The 18,533-nt window shown below is 40.0% G+C and overlaps 2 protein-coding genes and 1 non-coding gene across 3 annotated transcripts in view; all 3 read left to right on the top strand.

Annotated features, from left to right (window-relative positions):
* The first annotated feature begins 173 nt into the window (after positions 1-173).
* Positions 174-14,281, top strand: st3gal3a (ST3 beta-galactoside alpha-2,3-sialyltransferase 3a). Its single transcript, XM_008338454.3, has 11 exons — positions 174-469; positions 3,461-3,612; positions 6,371-6,413; positions 6,908-7,000; positions 7,371-7,465; positions 7,667-7,730; positions 7,936-8,031; positions 8,442-8,628; positions 11,001-11,147; positions 11,497-11,643; positions 12,227-14,281. Exons 2-11 carry the CDS (start codon positions 3,498-3,500, stop codon positions 12,329-12,331), a joined length of 1,092 nt encoding a protein of 363 aa, XP_008336676.1. The 5' UTR covers positions 174-469; positions 3,461-3,497; the 3' UTR covers positions 12,332-14,281.
* On the top strand, positions 9,450-9,522 carry trnar-ucg (transfer RNA arginine (anticodon UCG)). The gene has a single exon. It is a non-coding gene; the product is annotated as a tRNA-Arg (tRNA).
* Positions 14,282-14,414: 133 nt separating the features above from the next.
* The window catches only part of artn (artemin), a 22,622-nt gene continuing 18,503 nt past the window's right edge, over positions 14,415-18,533 (top strand). The window contains exons 1-2 of the mRNA XM_025054190.1: positions 14,415-14,864; positions 15,762-15,819. The gene's annotated coding sequence lies outside the window, so the exon portion shown is untranslated. The remainder of the gene's footprint in view (positions 14,865-15,761; positions 15,820-18,533) is intronic.

Genomic DNA, 18,533 nt, shown 5'->3' with positions numbered 1-18,533 from the left:
CACTTCGTACTCTATGACCTACTATGACTATATCTGTACTTTTACTATTTATTATTAATTATTACTATTTATGTATTATTGTATTTTGCATATATACACCCACACACACAAAATTGTACGCACGACCAACTGAACAGTAAAAATTAGGTAATAGTAGTTTAGCTTTATGTTATTAAATATATTTTCTTAATTTTGTTCGACGTGACGTGCTTTCCATGCCCAGCAGGTTGTATCGGTCCTCCTGTTGTAGCAGCCTGGCTATGGTTGGAGTGTGTGTACGGAGGGGAGGAGTAACTGGATTTGTCCCATATGTGAAGTCCACACTGGGAAAATTTTTTTTTTTTTGGTAATGTAGTAATGTATCGCTAATGTTAATGCGTCGTCCACAAGCTTGGTGGGTCGCAGCGCGGCGGCTGGAGCTGACGACGGAGTAGTTGAGGTCAATCTGAAAAGTAACGGTTCACGTCCGGTAAGAGTCCGATAATGGAATCCTCGCTAGCGTAGCGGGCTAGTCTTGCTCACTAGAAGCATGTAAACATGACATTATAACAGTTTCCCCCTCGTACATGTGTTTTTTAGTGCGTTGTAATGAAGGGCAGCTTTTTTTGCTATGTTCTAAATTGTACGTCACCAGTCTTAGGAGAGTATCTTTATTTAGCTTTAACGTCATAGCCGTGCGGCTAAGAAAATAGCGTAGCTTTACCGAATCATCGTTTAACATAGTCTTATAACACAGTAAAACTCTTAAGTTTAAAGTTGAATGTCAATATACACAAGTGTGCATTTGACTTTAGACACCTCTGCGTATTTTACGCTCCATGGTCTTTAAACGTGTCATGTACAAATATGGTCTTCAGCAATAGTTCTCCAGCCAGTGACCATTTCTTTTTTAAAGCCAGACATTCTAATGTTCTTCAGGTGACTGTTGAAAAACCAATGGCTTCAAGGTGTCTGTTTTTTTTTGGAAATTTATTTTTGCCTGAACGATTCAATATATATATATATATACATATACATATATGTATATATGTATATATATATACACACATACATATATGTATATATATATATATATATATATCTATATGTAAACCGCCCAGGGACTGGCTGTTTTATAGACATAAAACAGATTGTTGGGAAATAGTGTTTTATCCTCTAATTTAGGCAGCCCTTCCATGTCCATACTTTCTTTTCTTGGAGTGCCTTGCCTTGGTGGTATTACTGGGTGCTAAAGATGATGATGCTGTTGATTTAGGATCTTCCCCAATCTCAGCCACAATAGGTTCTTCTGTCTCTGGGAACCTTGTTGTCTCTGCCAGGCGTTTGTTCTTCATCACTGTCATCAGATTCATTGTTTTGCTCTTCATCCTCCCTTATGCTTGGTAAGGATGCTATGCCTGTCTCTTCATCTTCGTCATCTTCCAGTTTCTTTGTTCAGTTAAGCTGCTTCCTCCATCTTTGCTCTTTCTGCTTTGTGTTCTCTGTATCTGGACATATCTGTCATCTTGGAATTTACAAGGTATACATTAACTTTTTGACACTGTAGCCATCATCTTGATTAAGGGATTGTACTCTTCCCTAGGACTGTACAATCCACCCAATGTCCTCTATATTTCCCCAAAAATCTCCTGTCTACCATTGCATACACAACGTAACATCAGTTTTCTATGACTATTAAACTGTTTTCATCCCAGTCCCCCAGGTTGAGGTTCCATCTTCTAGCCATTGCTTTATCATTGCTTTACCGTGATCTCAGTGGTAGGATTGTGTCAAAAATAGTCCAATTTAAGATCTTCTTGCTGCTGGGTATGTAAAGTAATAAAAACAGTCTACACACTGTTCATTTGTCCGATCTTTGTCTTTGGTCCACAAGTCTCCTCTTAGGCTGTTGCAGGGTTCAGGAGTAAGTCCTGTCTTCATCTGGGGAAGATGAGGCACAAACTGAACTTATCGCTCCTGACACTTGTATTTATATGGCAAAAAACATGTCATGACTTTATCATATCACCATCAAACATGCCTTTTTGGGCTGCACCATTTCCTACTTTGCACTTTTTTTAACTTCCTTTTTCTCCTTATCTCCAGCAACTTATGCTCAACTCCATTTAAAAACACATACAGACAATACATTTCAAATTACCAACAGCATTTAACATCCTACATTACTACAAATTTTAGGATACTGTTAACAACTTTTTATATTAACCAAAAGCACTACTTCTGACTTTTTGCTTATTGTGATCCTGCCAAGTCAGGTGTTTCCCTAAACTTGCATTATAAGCTAACATAATGAATATATTAAAAAAGATCAAGATTCTTTAAACTACACATAGAAAGAATTGTACTTTTAATTATTTTCGTTAGTGCAGCCTCTGTTTTTTACTCTAAGCCACAAGTCTGGCAATCCTGAGTACTCTCTCCATTTGTTTTGTCTAGTTACTTAACAAAAACCCAGCATACTTTTAGGTACTTTCCAACCCACGAGTGTTGGTTTGGTACTCATTTGAGGTACTTTACCCTCTCTGTTGACCTGCTCTTAAACATCTAGGACAGGGGTGTCAAACTCATTTTCACTGGGGTCCACATTAGCAATACAGTTCCCTTGAATGGCTGGTTTTAAATGGAAGACTGTATAGATCAGGGGTTCCCAAGCCCTGGTCCGCAGACCAGTACCAGTCCATAGGTCATTTGGTACTGGGCCACAGCGGGACACAGTGAAAAAAATGTACTTAATTTTTACTAATTTACTTAACTCAAAGAAATTCCTGTCATATTTATTTACTTACTTTAAGGATTTTCTGTCAATATTTTAAAATAATATGTCATTCAGACTCTGATACAAACAGAATAGAGTCTAAAAGATGTTTGATTTTGAAAATGTAATTCAATGCTCAGCACGTTGCTAACGGTCCATAGTAACGGGTGGGAATGGCTGACCAGTCCTTTGAACAAAAAGGGTTAGGGACCGCTGATATAGATGTAACTACTCTATAACAGACCAATACATGTTTCTGTAATTGATTATTATTTATTTAAACTACAAATATTGTTCACTGCTGTGTAATAAAAAAACCTTTTAATTTCTTAGGTTAAGAAACTTGGACTTTACTAAACGCTTTTTAAGCTCCCGCGGGCCACACAAATCTTGTATTTTACACTTCGCACATATCAAATGTGTCGAAATACAGACTTACATTTTAAAAGTGTTGTAACATCACAAGCATGTTTTTTTTGTTTAAAACTGAAAAATTGGGGAGGGCACCATGAACACAGATCCTTCTGTTTGCTTTTAGTATAAACAAAGCTAACAGAAGAATCTGAATCTTCAGCTTGAGACCTCGATAAATTTGATACGATTGCTCTCTGGGTCTCAGACATTCAGCCTCGGCGTGTGATTGTGTTACGCAATAACATGTTGTGCTTAAGTGCACCTTTAACCAGTTTGTCTTCACTGAAACAGGCCCCAGTGTGGGATGTGCCATGTACACTAACTGGATATGAAAATGAAACGTAGCTGCAACCTCCTCCTGGGCCTGTGCTCCATGCTGGCCCTAGGATTCCTTTACTACTCTTCTGACAGGATCACGTTACAAGGCTGGGACTATCGATCATGTGAGTGTTGTTACTGAAAAGGATTCAATTTATTATGCAGTTTGTTCCATAAGGCATCACAATGTTACGTGACTCAAGATGGTGTTTGGTTTGTGTGTGTCTGCTGGATGTGCAGGAATCTTAACTCAGTCAAACTGTTAATTATCCAGTGTTTTTTCTGGGTTTTTTTCTTCACAGCAGTCTCTGTTTTCTACAGAAGAAGTTCTTTCTTCTAGCCCCTGATTTTTGATTTAAAACAACATTTTAGTGTTTAGTGCATTAACATCTTCTAGTGTAAATTCAGGTGTTTCACTCATTACTACTAACTCAGTTAAACTAATTATTCAATGCTTTATATCTTGAGAAGTACACATTCTGTGCATTTGAGGTCATCCTCTTGCAGTTTGTAGATAGGACAAAGCACTGTTATATATACAAGGCCGCTGATTTCACTGAACATCAGCATTTTTACTGTGGCACAAATAAAATAGTGAATATTGAACTTTCACTTTGGGAACCAAACCCCAGAGATTTGTCCCTTTGTTTGAAGGCCGTTTATCTGCCAAGGTACGCAATGTAATGTTTTCCCCAGAAGGGGGAGACAGACTCCTTATATTTAAGACCCAATAGTTTACGTATTTACTCCCCCACGTTTTAACAGAAGAAGCTATGGTTTCTGTTGATGATTGGAGTAAATGTATAAAATATTGATTTTTATCAGTGCACTGTTTAGCTTTTAAGCATTTAAATCTGAGATGGAAATATATACAAGAAATATTTAAAGAAATCGAATTATCTAAATAGATTTTATGGCACCATTCTATTTTAAAGAATACTGCACCATCCTTAGATCAGCCCCAGTGAAAAGAGGCATTCATTGGCTACAACCATGTTCTTCTTTCTGATGCACTGAGACCCTGACCAGACAGACATAACAGAACCCAAGGGTATGGCAGCATCAGAGGACGATTGCATCAGTGGTCTAGGCGTTGCATTTGGGCGTATGAAAGTAAACGGAACCAGATCACCAGATGGTACCATGTTTCAGTGCTTAACTCCAAAGTAAGCATTGTAAGTGCATTGGAACTGGATCAGTTATTTATTTTGAGTCAATAACCCTATTTTCCTGCACCGGCAATTCTGACGTTTAGAAAACTCTCCAGTATAATAGGTGAAAATTGCATATTACCTCTGGTGTTTTAGCATTTGTTAGCAATTTGGTTTAACGTTGACATTTTCACACAGGTCCGTCTTGATTTTAAAAATGGCACATTAAATATATCCCAGTAAATGATTGTTATTAAGTGCTCGTGAACTCTCCAGGGTCTATCGCATTTTTGGCAGTCAGACAGCAGCAAACAATTGAAGTGTGGATTTCCTTTTTTCTTTTCAAACAGACCTTGTAACAGCTTGTACTGTCTTTGTAGATTAAAGGCTGGTTGCATCAGTTCTATCATCTGCTCTGAAAGATGCCTCAATTATGGAAAATATCAATGTTGCCAGCAGTTATTGCTCAATTATTTTAATGCTACGCTGACATGAACCACTATGATAAACACATGATTTACAAATGCAGAAACAGACAAATTTGTTGTTGTTGTTTTTGTTCTCTCGGTGGCTTCACACTTCACACCACCTACCACATACTGTACACTGGACTGAAGCTTAGAAAGAACTCTTCACACTGTCAAAATGAACAGTAATGACTGAATACAGCAGCTCAATGACGAGACATTTTCTGTTATACTTTTCTTTATTAATAATCATCATTTGGATTAGTCACAAATAAAAACAAGTGAGAAATACTGACCTCTACCTTCTGTTATTCATATTTTCCAACAAGAAACAAAATTATTCTGGTTAATCTTGATTAATCCACAGCTACACTGTGATAGAAAGCCTCAGCTTTACATCTTATTGCACATTTAGACATATTTCGTCCTTCATGATGTATTTATCACACGTGGACATTACAGTGATTACCAGTATACAAATCACATTTACCCTGTCATACTATCATCAGCCTATAGCTACAGAGATACTAACGTGCAGTCAACTCTCCAGGCAGTGGTCCAGTAATAGCTTTTCACTCAACATTCTCCACAGTTCTCCAGAGATCGCGTTGACTCAGCTTTAAGAATGAGTCTGCGCATGTTCAGGTTTGGAAGTGCTTCAAACTGAATTCTGACACGGTCAGCAGACATGTTCTTGGCTGCGGCCGCTTCACTGTAGGCAAATGTGTGGTCGGGGTGAAGACTCTGACATAATGCCTCAGCTGACACACACAGGTGTCGAAGGATGAAACAGAATTGGTTTTGTTAGAATTGCCAAGATGTAAAATCATGTCTTGGCAGCTGTGGTCTGGTCGACCGGTTTAAGTGGAGGTATAATTGACAGGTAAATGAGCCGTTAGACTGGGGAATCATCACTAACAGTCGACAGTCGTGTCCTCTCCCAGAACTTTTACAGCATTACAACAGACCGGATGCACTTTTTACCCCAACCCGTATTGATGTAGAATTTTGAGCAAAAGACAAAAGAAAAGGTAGATGGGTAATCAGACCGTTATAGAGTGATATATAACAAAAACGTAATCTTCTGAAGGCAGACGCCTTATCCATTAGAGGATATGGTCATTGTCATTTATTCTTTAAGCATCATTAAAAAAAAAAGACTCATAGACAGTCAAAGTCACAATGTCTGTCAGTGTGAATTAAGTGACTTGATCAGTGAAGTAAAATTGTAGCCCTCAATTTTATTTTCTTTTGTTTTCTTCTAGTGTATGACAAAGAAGGGTTTCTTAATAAGCTGGATGGTAAACTGTGAGTATTCATGTTTTATCTTCTTTGAATTATACCACATAAGATTCTCAGAATAGATTGTAATATCTTTATTAAGTTGATTACACAAACATTATTTGACTTTCATTCACTTGCTTGTTCCATAGTTAGCATGCTTGCCTTGGAAGCAGAGAGCTCAGAGTCCTGGGTTCAAATCCTGGAGGAACCGGGTGTTTGACTTCCCAGGAGGAGTTCTGTTCTATCTATCTAATAAATATCTGTAGTTTCTGAGCCTGGGATCAATCGACAAAATACATCTTTTGGTTTTTAGAGTTTGAATTTTGTTTTACATTTTGTTTCAACCTGTAAATGTTTGTCTTGTAGTCCGTAGAGAAAGTCTGACACAGGAGTTCTACTGTATCTCCACGTACTTGGAAGACAAACCTCACCCAAATCCACAGACAGTCTTCAGAGAAAACACTGTGTGGAGGTGAGGCAGGAGTCATTGTCTAAGCAAATGTTTTTTATGTCTCCAGGCCTTTGGAGCTGATCCACATGTACAACAACCTGAGTGAAGGAGCCTGTAGACCGGGGTATGCAGCTGCCAAGATGACTGCCAATTACCCCAAGTAAGAATACATGCCCTAGAGCCAAGTTTTTCTTCTATGTACTCCACGAGTTATATTTGTGACGCGGTCCATCACAAGTGTCTACTTTTTGTGTCCAAAATGACCTGCAAGTGTCCATTTTTCAAATGTGTTTCATTTACAAGGAGTATGTTAGAGTACTGGAGACATTCAGTGTCTTTCAATAGGTAAAAAATGTTGTAGTTTCCTCCATTTTATTAGCTATAGAAAATGGCTAGCCCAGATAAATGGACGACTGAACAGCCCTGCTTCAAATCCTTTTCTGCACTTTAACATATATCTGTCTGACTGATGGGCACATTAGTTATGAAATTTAAAAAACACATCTTTCTATCTTGTTTTAAATCAACAGATTCAACAAAGAGGCTCCCATGTTCCTGGATCCAAACTACAAACAGTTTTCCAGGATCGGTGGATACTCGCCTCCATTTGGAGTCAAATCACAAGGTATGAGAACATGTTCTTAGTCTGAAAGGTAAAAAATAACCAGCTTAAAGTACTTCTGTCAGCAGCACATGTGTCAGACCACCAGGCTTTCGGCTCGTAGCCCGACTTGTCTTATCACAGCTGCTGAGGTTCTGCTGCAGATGAGATCAAATTAAATGCTTTCATTTTTTTAATCTGCGTTTTTGTTTTTTAAATCTGTAGAAAAGATCATCGATATTCTTCTGTCAGCTACCAAGAACTATGACCTCGGGGAAGAACTTGACAGGTAAGTCTGTTCTAGGCGGTTAGTCTGTGATGGAATCATACAGTAAATCTGTCAACAGGCTTTTTTTAAAACTTGAACTACCAAGGTGGTCAATTTGATTTTATCAATTGGTGTAATGTTGAGGTGTGTATTTTCATCTACATTGAGGTTATTTTACTGCCTAAGTGACTTAAGTCATGTGGTCTCTTGTGTTTTTGCTGTACAGTCTGAGCTGTAAAACCTGCATCATCATAGGGAACGGAGGAATCCTCACCAACAAGTCTCTGGGGCAGAGAATTGACCAGTTTGATGTGGTGGTCAGGTGTGTTACAGCATGGATGTGTGATTGTTAAAATGTAGGGGAAACAAAAACAAAATCAGAAAAGGTTGAGTGTTGCAAATATAAAAATCATAAATCATAAAAGAACACAGAAAGCAGTTTAGTCAACAAAATCAATAATGTATCACAATTATCTCAAATTTACCTAAAGAAAAATTGGTCAGTACTAATGGTAGTACTGTGTAAAAAAGCTCAATATTTTAGATACATTTAAGGAGGAAAAAAAGATTACCTTTATATTTTGAAAACCACTGAGTCAGTGATAAAGTGAACAGTTTCCTTTCATTCAACAACATTGTCAAACCTGAAAACGACAGTATAGTGGAGTGGACTTACACAGCTCAGGGTTTGATTTGTGCTGCTGTTGTTTTTTTTGTTTGTTTTTTTTTTAGGCTGAACGAGGCCCCGGTGAAGGGCTTCGAGAAAGACGTGGGCTCCAAGACCACAATGAGGATCACCTATCCTGAGGGGGCCATCCAGAAGACTGAACGTTATGAAGCTCAGTCCCTGTTCGTCCTGTCAGCCTTCAAGGCTCTGGACCTCAAATGGCTACGACACATGGTCTTCAAGCAGAGGCTGGTAAGACTGCTGGCCTGAGTTCAGTGACTGAGTCACAGTAGCGCCTCTTTCCGTTTCCCGCCAGTTGGTGGCACTTTTTTATTGTCAAGTCATTCTCTCAAACTTAAATCCTCAAACCACAAAATTGAAATCTAAAAATATTTGTCTCTTCAAGTACCCCCATGACATATGATGTATAACTGAAATCTAAAAATATTTGTCTCTTCAACTACCCCCATGACATATGATGTATAACTTGACATGACATTTTTATAGTTGCCATATTCTGAGAACCACTGCTTTTGTCTATAACTAAACGTAGATATAAAACATTATCCTCAAAACTTCACTGAACTTCTGAAACTCGGCAATTCCTAAAAATTGTTTAGTTTATGAACAAATACATGTTATTTTTCCACAGCATGGCACATATAACCAACATCACAGTGGTTCTTCTTCCATTTGAACTTTGCTTTCGCTCTGTTTACCATAGTAAAAGAAACAGCATTTAGACCCCCAGTAAGGACCCCTCCCAGCTGCTGTGGTTGGACAATAGAGTTAAACAACAGTGAGGTTGGTATGTTAATGTGGCCTTCAGAAGTAAAAGGTGATTAAAACACACATTTTCACATTGAACATTTAAAGCATCAGACTAATTTATTTATTTTTTAAATATAAATGAATTACCTGTTCATTCAGTCAACATTTCTTTCTCAGTTACATGTCGTCCGTGTGAAGTTGTTGTTAAGGCTGATGCTGCGTCACACAATGACTTCATCCGTGTCCATTCGAATGGATTTAACATCTAACTTGCACCCTCTATAACCTATAGAGGGCAGTGTGACCGCGTGGCCTAATGGATAAGGCGTCTGACTTCGGATCAGAAGATTGAGGGTTCGAGTCCCTTCGTGGTCGAATTTATTTTTTATTGTTTGCGCGAGGGTTTTTTAATGACATCAACGAAAAATAATTGTTTGTGTATTTACAATTGTTTTATTGTTAAATATAAGTGTAGTTGTGGTGCTAGAGCGGGAAAGCAATTTCAGCAAATCCATGGAAAGGAGAAGCATTGAGAACATTCTGGAATGCATAAGAAGATTGGATTCTTAAAACAGACAGGTCTTACCAAAAATGGGTGAGGGGGCTTCTTCAAGTATTTTTATTTTATTTTATAGTCTTTATTGTCATTGTAACACAGGGATACAACAAAACTGAGCCTCTGCTTTTAACCCATCACCAAGGTGAGCGTGTGTGTGTGTGAGAGGTTTTATTTTTTCTTCATAAAACCGTTTGTACTGAATCTTCTGCAGGAACTGTTTGTGGACAAATTCCCAGGACGAAAGTTCCTCCATCATCATGGTCTAACTCGAAGTATTGACAGTGCCTGTCATTTGATCCCATGTACTGTATGCAGATGTGTTTTTGACATTGTTGTGTCCCTCAATGTTGGCAGTGGTGAGGAGGTGTTGGGTTTCCAGTTTAGAGAGGAGCAAAATGTTCTCAGTCAGGTAGGATTACCCGACCGTCCTGTGGTTTGTGAGGCTTCGCTCAGCCTTACAGGGTAACAGTGGAATGAACTAACAGCTCAGAGCAGTGCTGTTTGGATTCTGTCAGCCCCTCACTCTGACACATCTCAGCAAACCTACTACTAGGTATCCAAGTAACTGTAGATAAAGAGCCACTGGGTCAGGAGGAGCAGGATGCTGCCAATTAGTCTAATAGCCCTTGGTTCAGTGATACAGGGGCTTCTTTGTTTGCTCCAGTTGTTTTTCATCAGAGCCTGGATGGTATTGACTTCTTCTTGACTTCTGCTCCGGGATTTGTTTTTCAATTTTTACCTAAAGAACGTCATACTTTCCACTCAGGTCCACTGTTAGTCTCACCACACGGCGTGATGACACACGCAGTATCAATGTTGATGAGTCATTTTACAGCGTCAACATGTCTCATGTGTTGCCATATGTTGTGTTCAGGGACAACCAAAACAAACGCTGGTCATCACAGAAGAGTTTATTTAGTGGACGTATTAGTCACTTTTCTAACGGTTTCTTTAAAATCCTTTCTTATAGTCCCACCCATGAAACTCTGTTCAGCAAACTCTTTTGCTGCTTTAGGTTAAAAGATAGTTTACAATAAATTTAAGGGGGTTATATACTTATTCAAGCCCAAATAAGTTTGGACAATGAGTGCCATATTCATAAAAATAAAAAGTAGAACTATTTCAAGTTCTGACCAAAGAGGTTTGGTCCATAAGGAGGCCCTTGGCCCAGTCTGTAATCTGTCTCCAATTATAGTATTTTGTGATGTAATAAATGTATTTTTTTATGATTTTTCTTTTCCGTTGTGACCAGTGGTAAAACTCGATAAATTCCTCTTTTTCCTCTGAAATCCAGCACAGTGCCGATGGCTTCTGGAAGTCGGTGGCTCGACAGGTCCCCAGGGAGCCCAGCGACATCCGCATCCTGAACCCCTACTTCATCCAGGAGGCCTCCTTCAACCTTATTGGTTTACCACACAACAATGGACAGATGGGCAGAGGGGTGAGGACGTGTGTTTCTTTTCATTTTGGAGGTTAGGGAGCAGCTGAATGTATAGCTGTGAGTTAATGGTCATGGCTAGAGCTGCTCCTGTGTGTTTGCATTATGAAGTCTTGTTTGAACACACAGCAGATGCTGCAGGCAGCAGAGCACGCACACACAACCTGAAAACAAACAGCACCACATTTAGGGCTGTTATAAATACAACTGTTCCTTATGTGTCACGTCTGTAACATATCAACATACTGACCAGACACTCTGGTCAGTAATGTAAGACATCTCACATGCAGTTTCTGCTATGGGACACAGGTCACGGTTGGGTTACCTGTTTTTTTTTTGCCCGCTCCCCCAGAATATTCCAACCCTTGGGGCTGTTGCCATAACGATGGCCCTTCATAACTGTGATGAAGTAGCTGTGGCTGGTTTTGGCTACGACATGAAAACTCCTAACGCACCTTTGCACTACTATGAGAAGACAAAGATGTCGGCGATCAAAGAGGTAACCTGAGAGTTGACTTGTTGCAGTGAAAACGCTCACATTTTTAAATGATGATGTTAGTGGTGTGGTTTTTAAAGAGACTGATGAGACTGCAGTGTTGTTGGATAGATCTTCAGTCATTTAGAAAGGATTTTCAAAAGTTAAACGTTGATCAATGTCTACTGCAGTGATTCCCAGATTTTTTCTCTCTCTTCTTTATTTTCTGTTCATTTTCCTAGCTTGAGGGTTTCAATTAGGCGATAATGTATTATGTATTATCGGCCGCAGCAGACCCTTTTAGAACGTAGCGGATGTAGGTAAGACAAATGACCGAGGCAAACATCTTGCCATCCATCAAATGTGAGTCATAGACAGATGCGGCAGAGAGAATCTGGTAATATTTTAAAATAATACAGAATAAGATAATAAATAATATAAGTTATGCATTCTTTCTGTGCAGCCCGGTACTAACTGACCCACGGACTGGAGACACGGGGGTTGGGGACCACTGTTCTATCAGATCTTAGTTACAGTTAAATAGATTTTTCAAAGTTTTAAACATCATTAAAAGGCCTAACCTGGTGTCTCCTGTCGCCCCCTGCAGTCATGGACTCACAACATATCCAAAGAGAAGGAGTTTCTGCTGAAGCTGGTGAAGGCCGGGATCATCCAGGACTGGACCAAGGGGATCTGTGGTAAAAAATGTTGATGGTCTGCCCTCAGCCCACGCCCCCTAAAGGTGCTCCTGGAGACTCTGAAGTTGTGTTTCCAGCAGTGACTTGCAGCAGGAGCAGATGTCCTGCTCTGAGCTGCACAGAGACAGTGGACACACACTGGCTCGCTGTTGCACTTTGACATGCAGATTTCATATCAGCCTTCAAGTATCTCAGTATTTAGCTTGTCTAGTTGCAGGCTATTGTGTGTAGTTTCTCTGAACACCGACTGGTGCCCTGATCCAGGGCCTGGAACCAGCACTTGGATCTGTGGAGACGGTACAAGAGCCTGTGCCAAGAATACCTCGACAAGTGTCCTTCTGCTTTACAGCTGAATGTAATCTGCGTCACAACTACAGTTCTGCTCACTCATGTATATCCTCCTGTGATGAAACAGGGTAGACTGCACTTGACACAGGACAGAAAAAACATATATCACAGCGACATGGTCACCACTAGGGGGCAGAGTCAGTGTCAAAGCAATGCAGTAATCTCAGCTGATGTACCTATAGTACAAACAGACATTTGATCTGCAAGAAGACTCTTAAAAGCAAACAGTAAAAAAAAACAACAACGAAGGAAACTAAAAGTTATCTTAGAAATTACTAGTAGTTAGCATAGAAGTTACTTAAAGTTGGGAAAGGTATAGTTTGGCATTAGGTGTTGAAAACTCTGTCCTAGCTCGGTGTGATGTGTGGTGTGTGTGTGCAGCAGACGAGACATGCTCGTCGTGCAGGTATCTGAAGAATGTGGAGGAATGAAGAAAATCCATGCGTCATCCAAACGCCTCCAGCTGTTTCACCTGGACTCAGTGATCACTCCACGGCTGAGGACATAACTCAGTTCTTTCTTTTTTACATTGTTTCTTTAAACCAGTTCCTACGGTTCAGTCCTACGCACAGATGTTAGGCTTTATTTTTTCATTTGGTGTAAAATTATTTACACATCAATCATTATTATATCCACACCACTGTGTTTTTGTTTGACCTACAAAGTGTTTAATAATTTTATCTTTCAGCTCATCTGACCCAACGGGGGACACATCTGTCCCATTCAATGTGCCACAATTTGGATAGCACTAAGGAGTCGCTAGGTACCAGATGTGGGTTGCTACACGCCTGTAATCCATCGATGTATGTGGGTCATCAGACTTCTCTGTACAGTCTTTTTTTCCTTCTTATGTCTCAGTTTAAGACTTGTTTTTATCCATATCTGTTACGGTTGGAGTTTCTGATTCACTCACATGCATTAATATAACCAGATAGTCTAGGAAGTTAATGTAGAGGGGTATGAATACAGTCCAATCACAGTTCCAGTCAACAGCAGTGTAGATGTGTTTTTCACTGTCTCCTCCAAAAAAGGTTTTGTCTCCTAAAATATCAGTCTCCAGAGGAGGGTGTGAATTTGAACATCAATGAATACTGAATGTGGTCTGTTATCATGTACCTCACATGGGACATACTGATGGAACTAGCTATATTATCTGTGGTTGCTTTTCTAAATCCCAGTAATGAGGTGTTGTAAAGACTTTGCTGTGGCCTTTTTTTTCTGCTAACATTGAGGAACTAAATCCAGGAGTGACCAACCGTTGTGGCCCACAAATTGGGCCATGCTCTTCAGTTTGTTCCACTCACTGCCTGGAGAGGCAAAAACAAACAGAACCAAAATCCCTGTTGTGTTTTTTATTTGTCTGCACTGCCAATCAAGCTGCGATCTCAGGCCAGTGAACCAATCAGACCAATCCCAAAGCTGAATTCTAAAGGCCAATCATTTACCATCAGTCTGTTGTTGTCCATGCTGTATAGGTGTTGTGTCAGTCATACAGTAGGTAGGGATCTGTAGTCATTGACTGGCTACAGCCAAATGCTTGAGCCAAAGTATTCCTATATGTATTTATTGTAAGCTGTGCACAAATACACATTAAACGTTAAAATATTTAAAAAAAAGATTTCTGAACTTTTTCTCTCACTGAGCATGAAAAACAAAACAAAAAAAAACAACAGCTGTAGGTTGTGCTTCCTATAGCAAGATTCTCATTTAAAATTAATGTCTTTTCCTATAGCAAGATTCTCATTTAAAATGAATGTCTTGTTTTTGTTTGTTTTGTTTTTTTTGCTGTAGATTCTGTGTGCGGCGTTTCTAAATCATTTTTATTTTTTGTCTTGTTTTTGTTTTGTTCATTGACGTCATTCCGAGACCTGCTCGGGAAAAGGAAGTGACGTCACAGCTAATTTACAGTCACCTGTGTCGAAATGCTATTATTTATTTAATTTTCTTTCATTCAGCGAGGGTTTGAGTTTTTTGTGTCGATCGTGTTTTGTTTTAAATAAACGGAAAGAAACGGAAGAAAGAAAATGGATTTTTTTCAGCGCGTTATTTAAACGTGGGAGTTTTTGTTTGGCGTTCAAAACTCCCTTGTTATCGCATTTCGATAACTCCTGTCAATAATAACCCTGATTATCAACAATAACGACGGACAGCTGGAGGGAAAGGTCAAAAAGAAGAAATGACCAGTCGTTGTAAAGTGAGGTAAGTACGTGGATGAATGTTAGCAACAGTTTAAACTGCAGAATGAGGGTTGCAGAGTTTTTTCCGGTTTGTTAACATACTGAATGGATGGACGTTTGACAATGATTATTGCAATTATATATCTACAACATGAAAGTTTATAATAATAAATCTAATACATATTTTACTCTGAGGGAGGGCCACATTGTTAGACTTAACCATTACTTGAATGACATTTGTAGTTTAGATATTACTCAAATTAACACATGAATATATTGTGTTTAAAATGATCTAGTAGCGAGGTCACAGTGATGTTCACGCAGTAACCATGAAAAAGAATCGATTTTTGAACTGCAGAAGATACTTTACACATCTGACAGTCAGAACTTGAATTCTCCTCTGGGTGTGATAACAGGCTCTTAACAGGATACAACGTCACACTCTGGGCTACAGAAAGCCCTAAAAGAGAAGAGAGCAAGCACCAAAAAAAATCTAATTTAGTTGATCATGTGACTGAAAAAATCAACAATCTGCATAAAATAAAATAAAAAACGTGTCACTCCAGTACACTGGTGCTTTCAAAGACAGGTAATTAGTGCATGTGTCAACATGCACAGAAATTGTGTGAACTCTGTCCAACGTGTCCACCATCTCGGCCTCCACTCCATCATCTGCCTGGGGTTAACCCGGATTATTCTGCCTTTACATGAAAATTTAAAAAAAAAGTTGAAGAAAACAGACAGAACTAGAACATCATGGTTAAGAACATTAAACTACAGAACATGTTTGTTAATGTATTTATTTTCAGAGAAAAGTACCATAGTCCACCAGGACTTAATTCTTATGCATGTAAAAATGCAAAATTCATGTTTATTTTTTATTAAATAATAATAATTATAATAAACATCTGGGTTGCAGACTCTGGGCCGTACCTGTGACAGCTGCAGGGAATGGAGCTAAAAACCCAAATGTTTAGGTGAGTAAAATTATCCTAATGACCCAGGATGGATGGAAAAACTTTTATGTTGTTGAGAAATGCTCTAAATTTGTTTTCCATACAATAAGAAAAGGCTGCAGAAAGGGATTTTAGACCTGCCTGGAACTTTTACACCACACAGTAAAATTATAAACTTATAAAGTCTGTGAGTCCAAAGAGAAATTGTAGCATTTCCTGGATGCTGGTCAACAGTCATCAGGGCCTCCATCGTCGCCCCCTTCTGGTTCTCCTGCAGTCAGAGCAGACATATTTAGAAAGTGGACACAAGGAGCAGGTGGCCACTATTAAAAGAGGATCCTTGACCCGACGTCTTCTCACGCTGTGAGGGTGGGTGAGGTGGGTCACAGGGTGAGTGCACGCAAACAGAAGCTCCTCACTGCTGTGTAGGTGGCCTCAGCATAACTGTGTGAGACTAGTGAGACACAAAGAGACAACGTCCACAGACAAGCTACCGTGACCAGCTCGGCTCCAGCTACAGACCAGGTTTTCATCATTGAAACCTGACCTCTGTCCAATCGTTCCCCTGTGTTATTTCATTTTAATTAATCCTGGAGCTGGAGAAGGGTTTAGCTTCACTGTGGCTGCGCAGGCTCTGGTTTCACTGTCCTGAGGGTCCGCTTTGTGTGGATATAAAAGGATTTATCCACAGAATAACAGAAAAATTGGTCAAATATTCTGAACCCAAAAAGCTGGAGTCAGGTCATAACCAGTTTCAGCTTGTAGTCCAGCTCACTGACTTTCTGATACACATTTAAATCACTGTGCTGATTGTTAGTTAAAACATTTTTGCGTGGACCAGATAAAAGCAGACTTGGCCACGTCAGTGTTGGATGCAGCCAATATGCCATCTGTGATTGACAAGCTCTGGAAAGGGTGTTACAAAAACGATGCCCTCCTGTGTTCAGGAGCTGAGGAGCAGGAGAAGTGAAGGAGTTGAAGTCGAAGATTCAGTTGTCGTCACAGCCCCCTCACGGGACCCCCACATGTGTCTGTAGATCAGTAGAGTAATGTTTGTAGAACACTGTCCTCACTGAGCCCAGGATGGTGACCTTATGACCCCGGGCAGACGTCCCGACCTCCACCTGCACGTCTTCACCAGCAGGACACTGATGGGAGCTTGTATGACCACCCAGGAAACCAGTGACCCCGGGTCAAACCTGACACTGTGTCTGGACCTCAGGGGGTCAGTGAAGACCCTTTGAACAGGTCCTTCAGAGCCTTTGTGGAGAGGATCCAGAGACAAAGATCTGAACCAGCATCAGGGTCTGGGACCTCAGAGTGGGTTCTGTCCTGAATCTTGTTAAACAGTTCCTCCATTGGTCCTGACCTACAGTACCTGGGGTCATCCTAGAAACAGTTCTTTGTACTTGTGATACATGATTGAAAATCTAGTTGTTTAAGAAGAAAGATGACCTCAAGTTCTCTTCAGTTGGTCGTTCTCCTGTCTCGCTCTCCCCCGCTTTCCCTCCCCCTCTCTCTCCGTCCATTATCAGCTGTAATATTCCATGACTGATGAAGGCATTGGAGGTTCAGTCGGGGACTTTTTGTACTTTGACAGTCCCTCACTACAATCACAGTAAGCAGAGACTTTAGCAGCAAATCTACATGAGTTGTCATTGATCTGAGGTCTGAGGTCAGGCTGTGGTTCTGGTCCCGTCTCTCCTGAGACTCTACTTCATTCACTTCATTCATCCTACTTGAAGTTTGTGCAGCTGAAGAGCAGACAGCTGAAAACACAGGACGCTGACAGGAGTCAGAGTGAGTCTAAATTAGTGTGATTCTAAAAAAAAATGAAATAATTTCAGCCGTTCATTTCTTCCCTCCTGAAGGGTCAAGTCATCATTCTGTTTGTGAGGAAAAGTTAATTGTTTCCTTTGGGAAGCGAGGCTCGGGGGCCCAGTGATGGAGCGTTCACCGTTAGTCCGAGATTGATGCTGCAATAATTGGATGCAGCCGCTCCGACGTACTGCAGGGAGAGAGCGTGAGGAGACAAGGCGGCGACGTCCAGACTAATGGCCGTCGGTCGTTAGAAATGGGTTTTGGAGCCTGTGGAAAAGAAACTGTTCCTCAGAGTACGGAGCAGGACTGTCCACTCAATTTAAAATGATATTTTGAATTTTTTTATTTCCTGAAGTTGATTAATGACAAATTAATCACTGTAAAAACTTTTACACCAGATTAACTGCTGAGGCTAACGTACTGCCTGAGGTGCAACTTTTTTTGCTAAATATTTTGGAAAAAATGTCATATAGATCCATATATGGCCATTGTTGAAGTTAATGAAATTGATAAATTGACTGTAACTGAGAGATGAACCAGGTCTTAGTAGACCAGGTTCTTCTTCAGCTCCGTATCACTTCCCTCAGAGGGCCTGGAATGCCCCTCCTCTGCCCTCAGTGTGAGCAGAGATGCGGCTGCTGTGAAGGAGGAACCAGTTTTAGAGGTTTTACATTTATCCAAATATGTAGGAGGTGATTTGCTTCAGACCAGGTGGGACAGATCGTTCATGAAGAAAAATTTGTTTAAAGCCACAGATTTGAAAGACGTGAGAGGGATGAAAAGGTCATGAGCCCAAAAACCTCCTGTCATTGTCCCGGGAATTGAACCTCAGCCTCCAAACGGTAACACTTTTGAAAACATTCAGAAACATCTTGACAGAAAATCTTTAAAAAGTTTCAGAAAAAGGGTGAATT

Source organism: Cynoglossus semilaevis, chromosome 2, assembly GCF_000523025.1.
Source record: "Cynoglossus semilaevis isolate Cse_v1.0 chromosome 2, Cse_v1.0, whole genome shotgun sequence".
Taxonomy (NCBI): Eukaryota; Metazoa; Chordata; class Actinopteri; order Pleuronectiformes; family Cynoglossidae; genus Cynoglossus; species Cynoglossus semilaevis.
Note: the sequence above shows the minus strand (reverse complement) of the source record. Positions and strands in the feature narration are given on the sequence as shown.

Excerpts from the sequence above, each read along its gene's own strand:
- st3gal3a (XM_008338454.3), top strand. The coding sequence starts at position 3,498 with ATGAAAATGAAACGTAGCTGCAACCTCCTCCTGGGCCTGTGCTCCATG. Across the intron at positions 7,466-7,666 it reads ATTTGGAGTCAAATCACAAG|AAAAGATCATCGATATTCTT; the intron begins GTATGAGAACAT and ends TTAAATCTGTAG. Across the intron at positions 11,644-12,226 it reads AGATGTCGGCGATCAAAGAG|TCATGGACTCACAACATATC; the intron begins GTAACCTGAGAG and ends CGCCCCCTGCAG.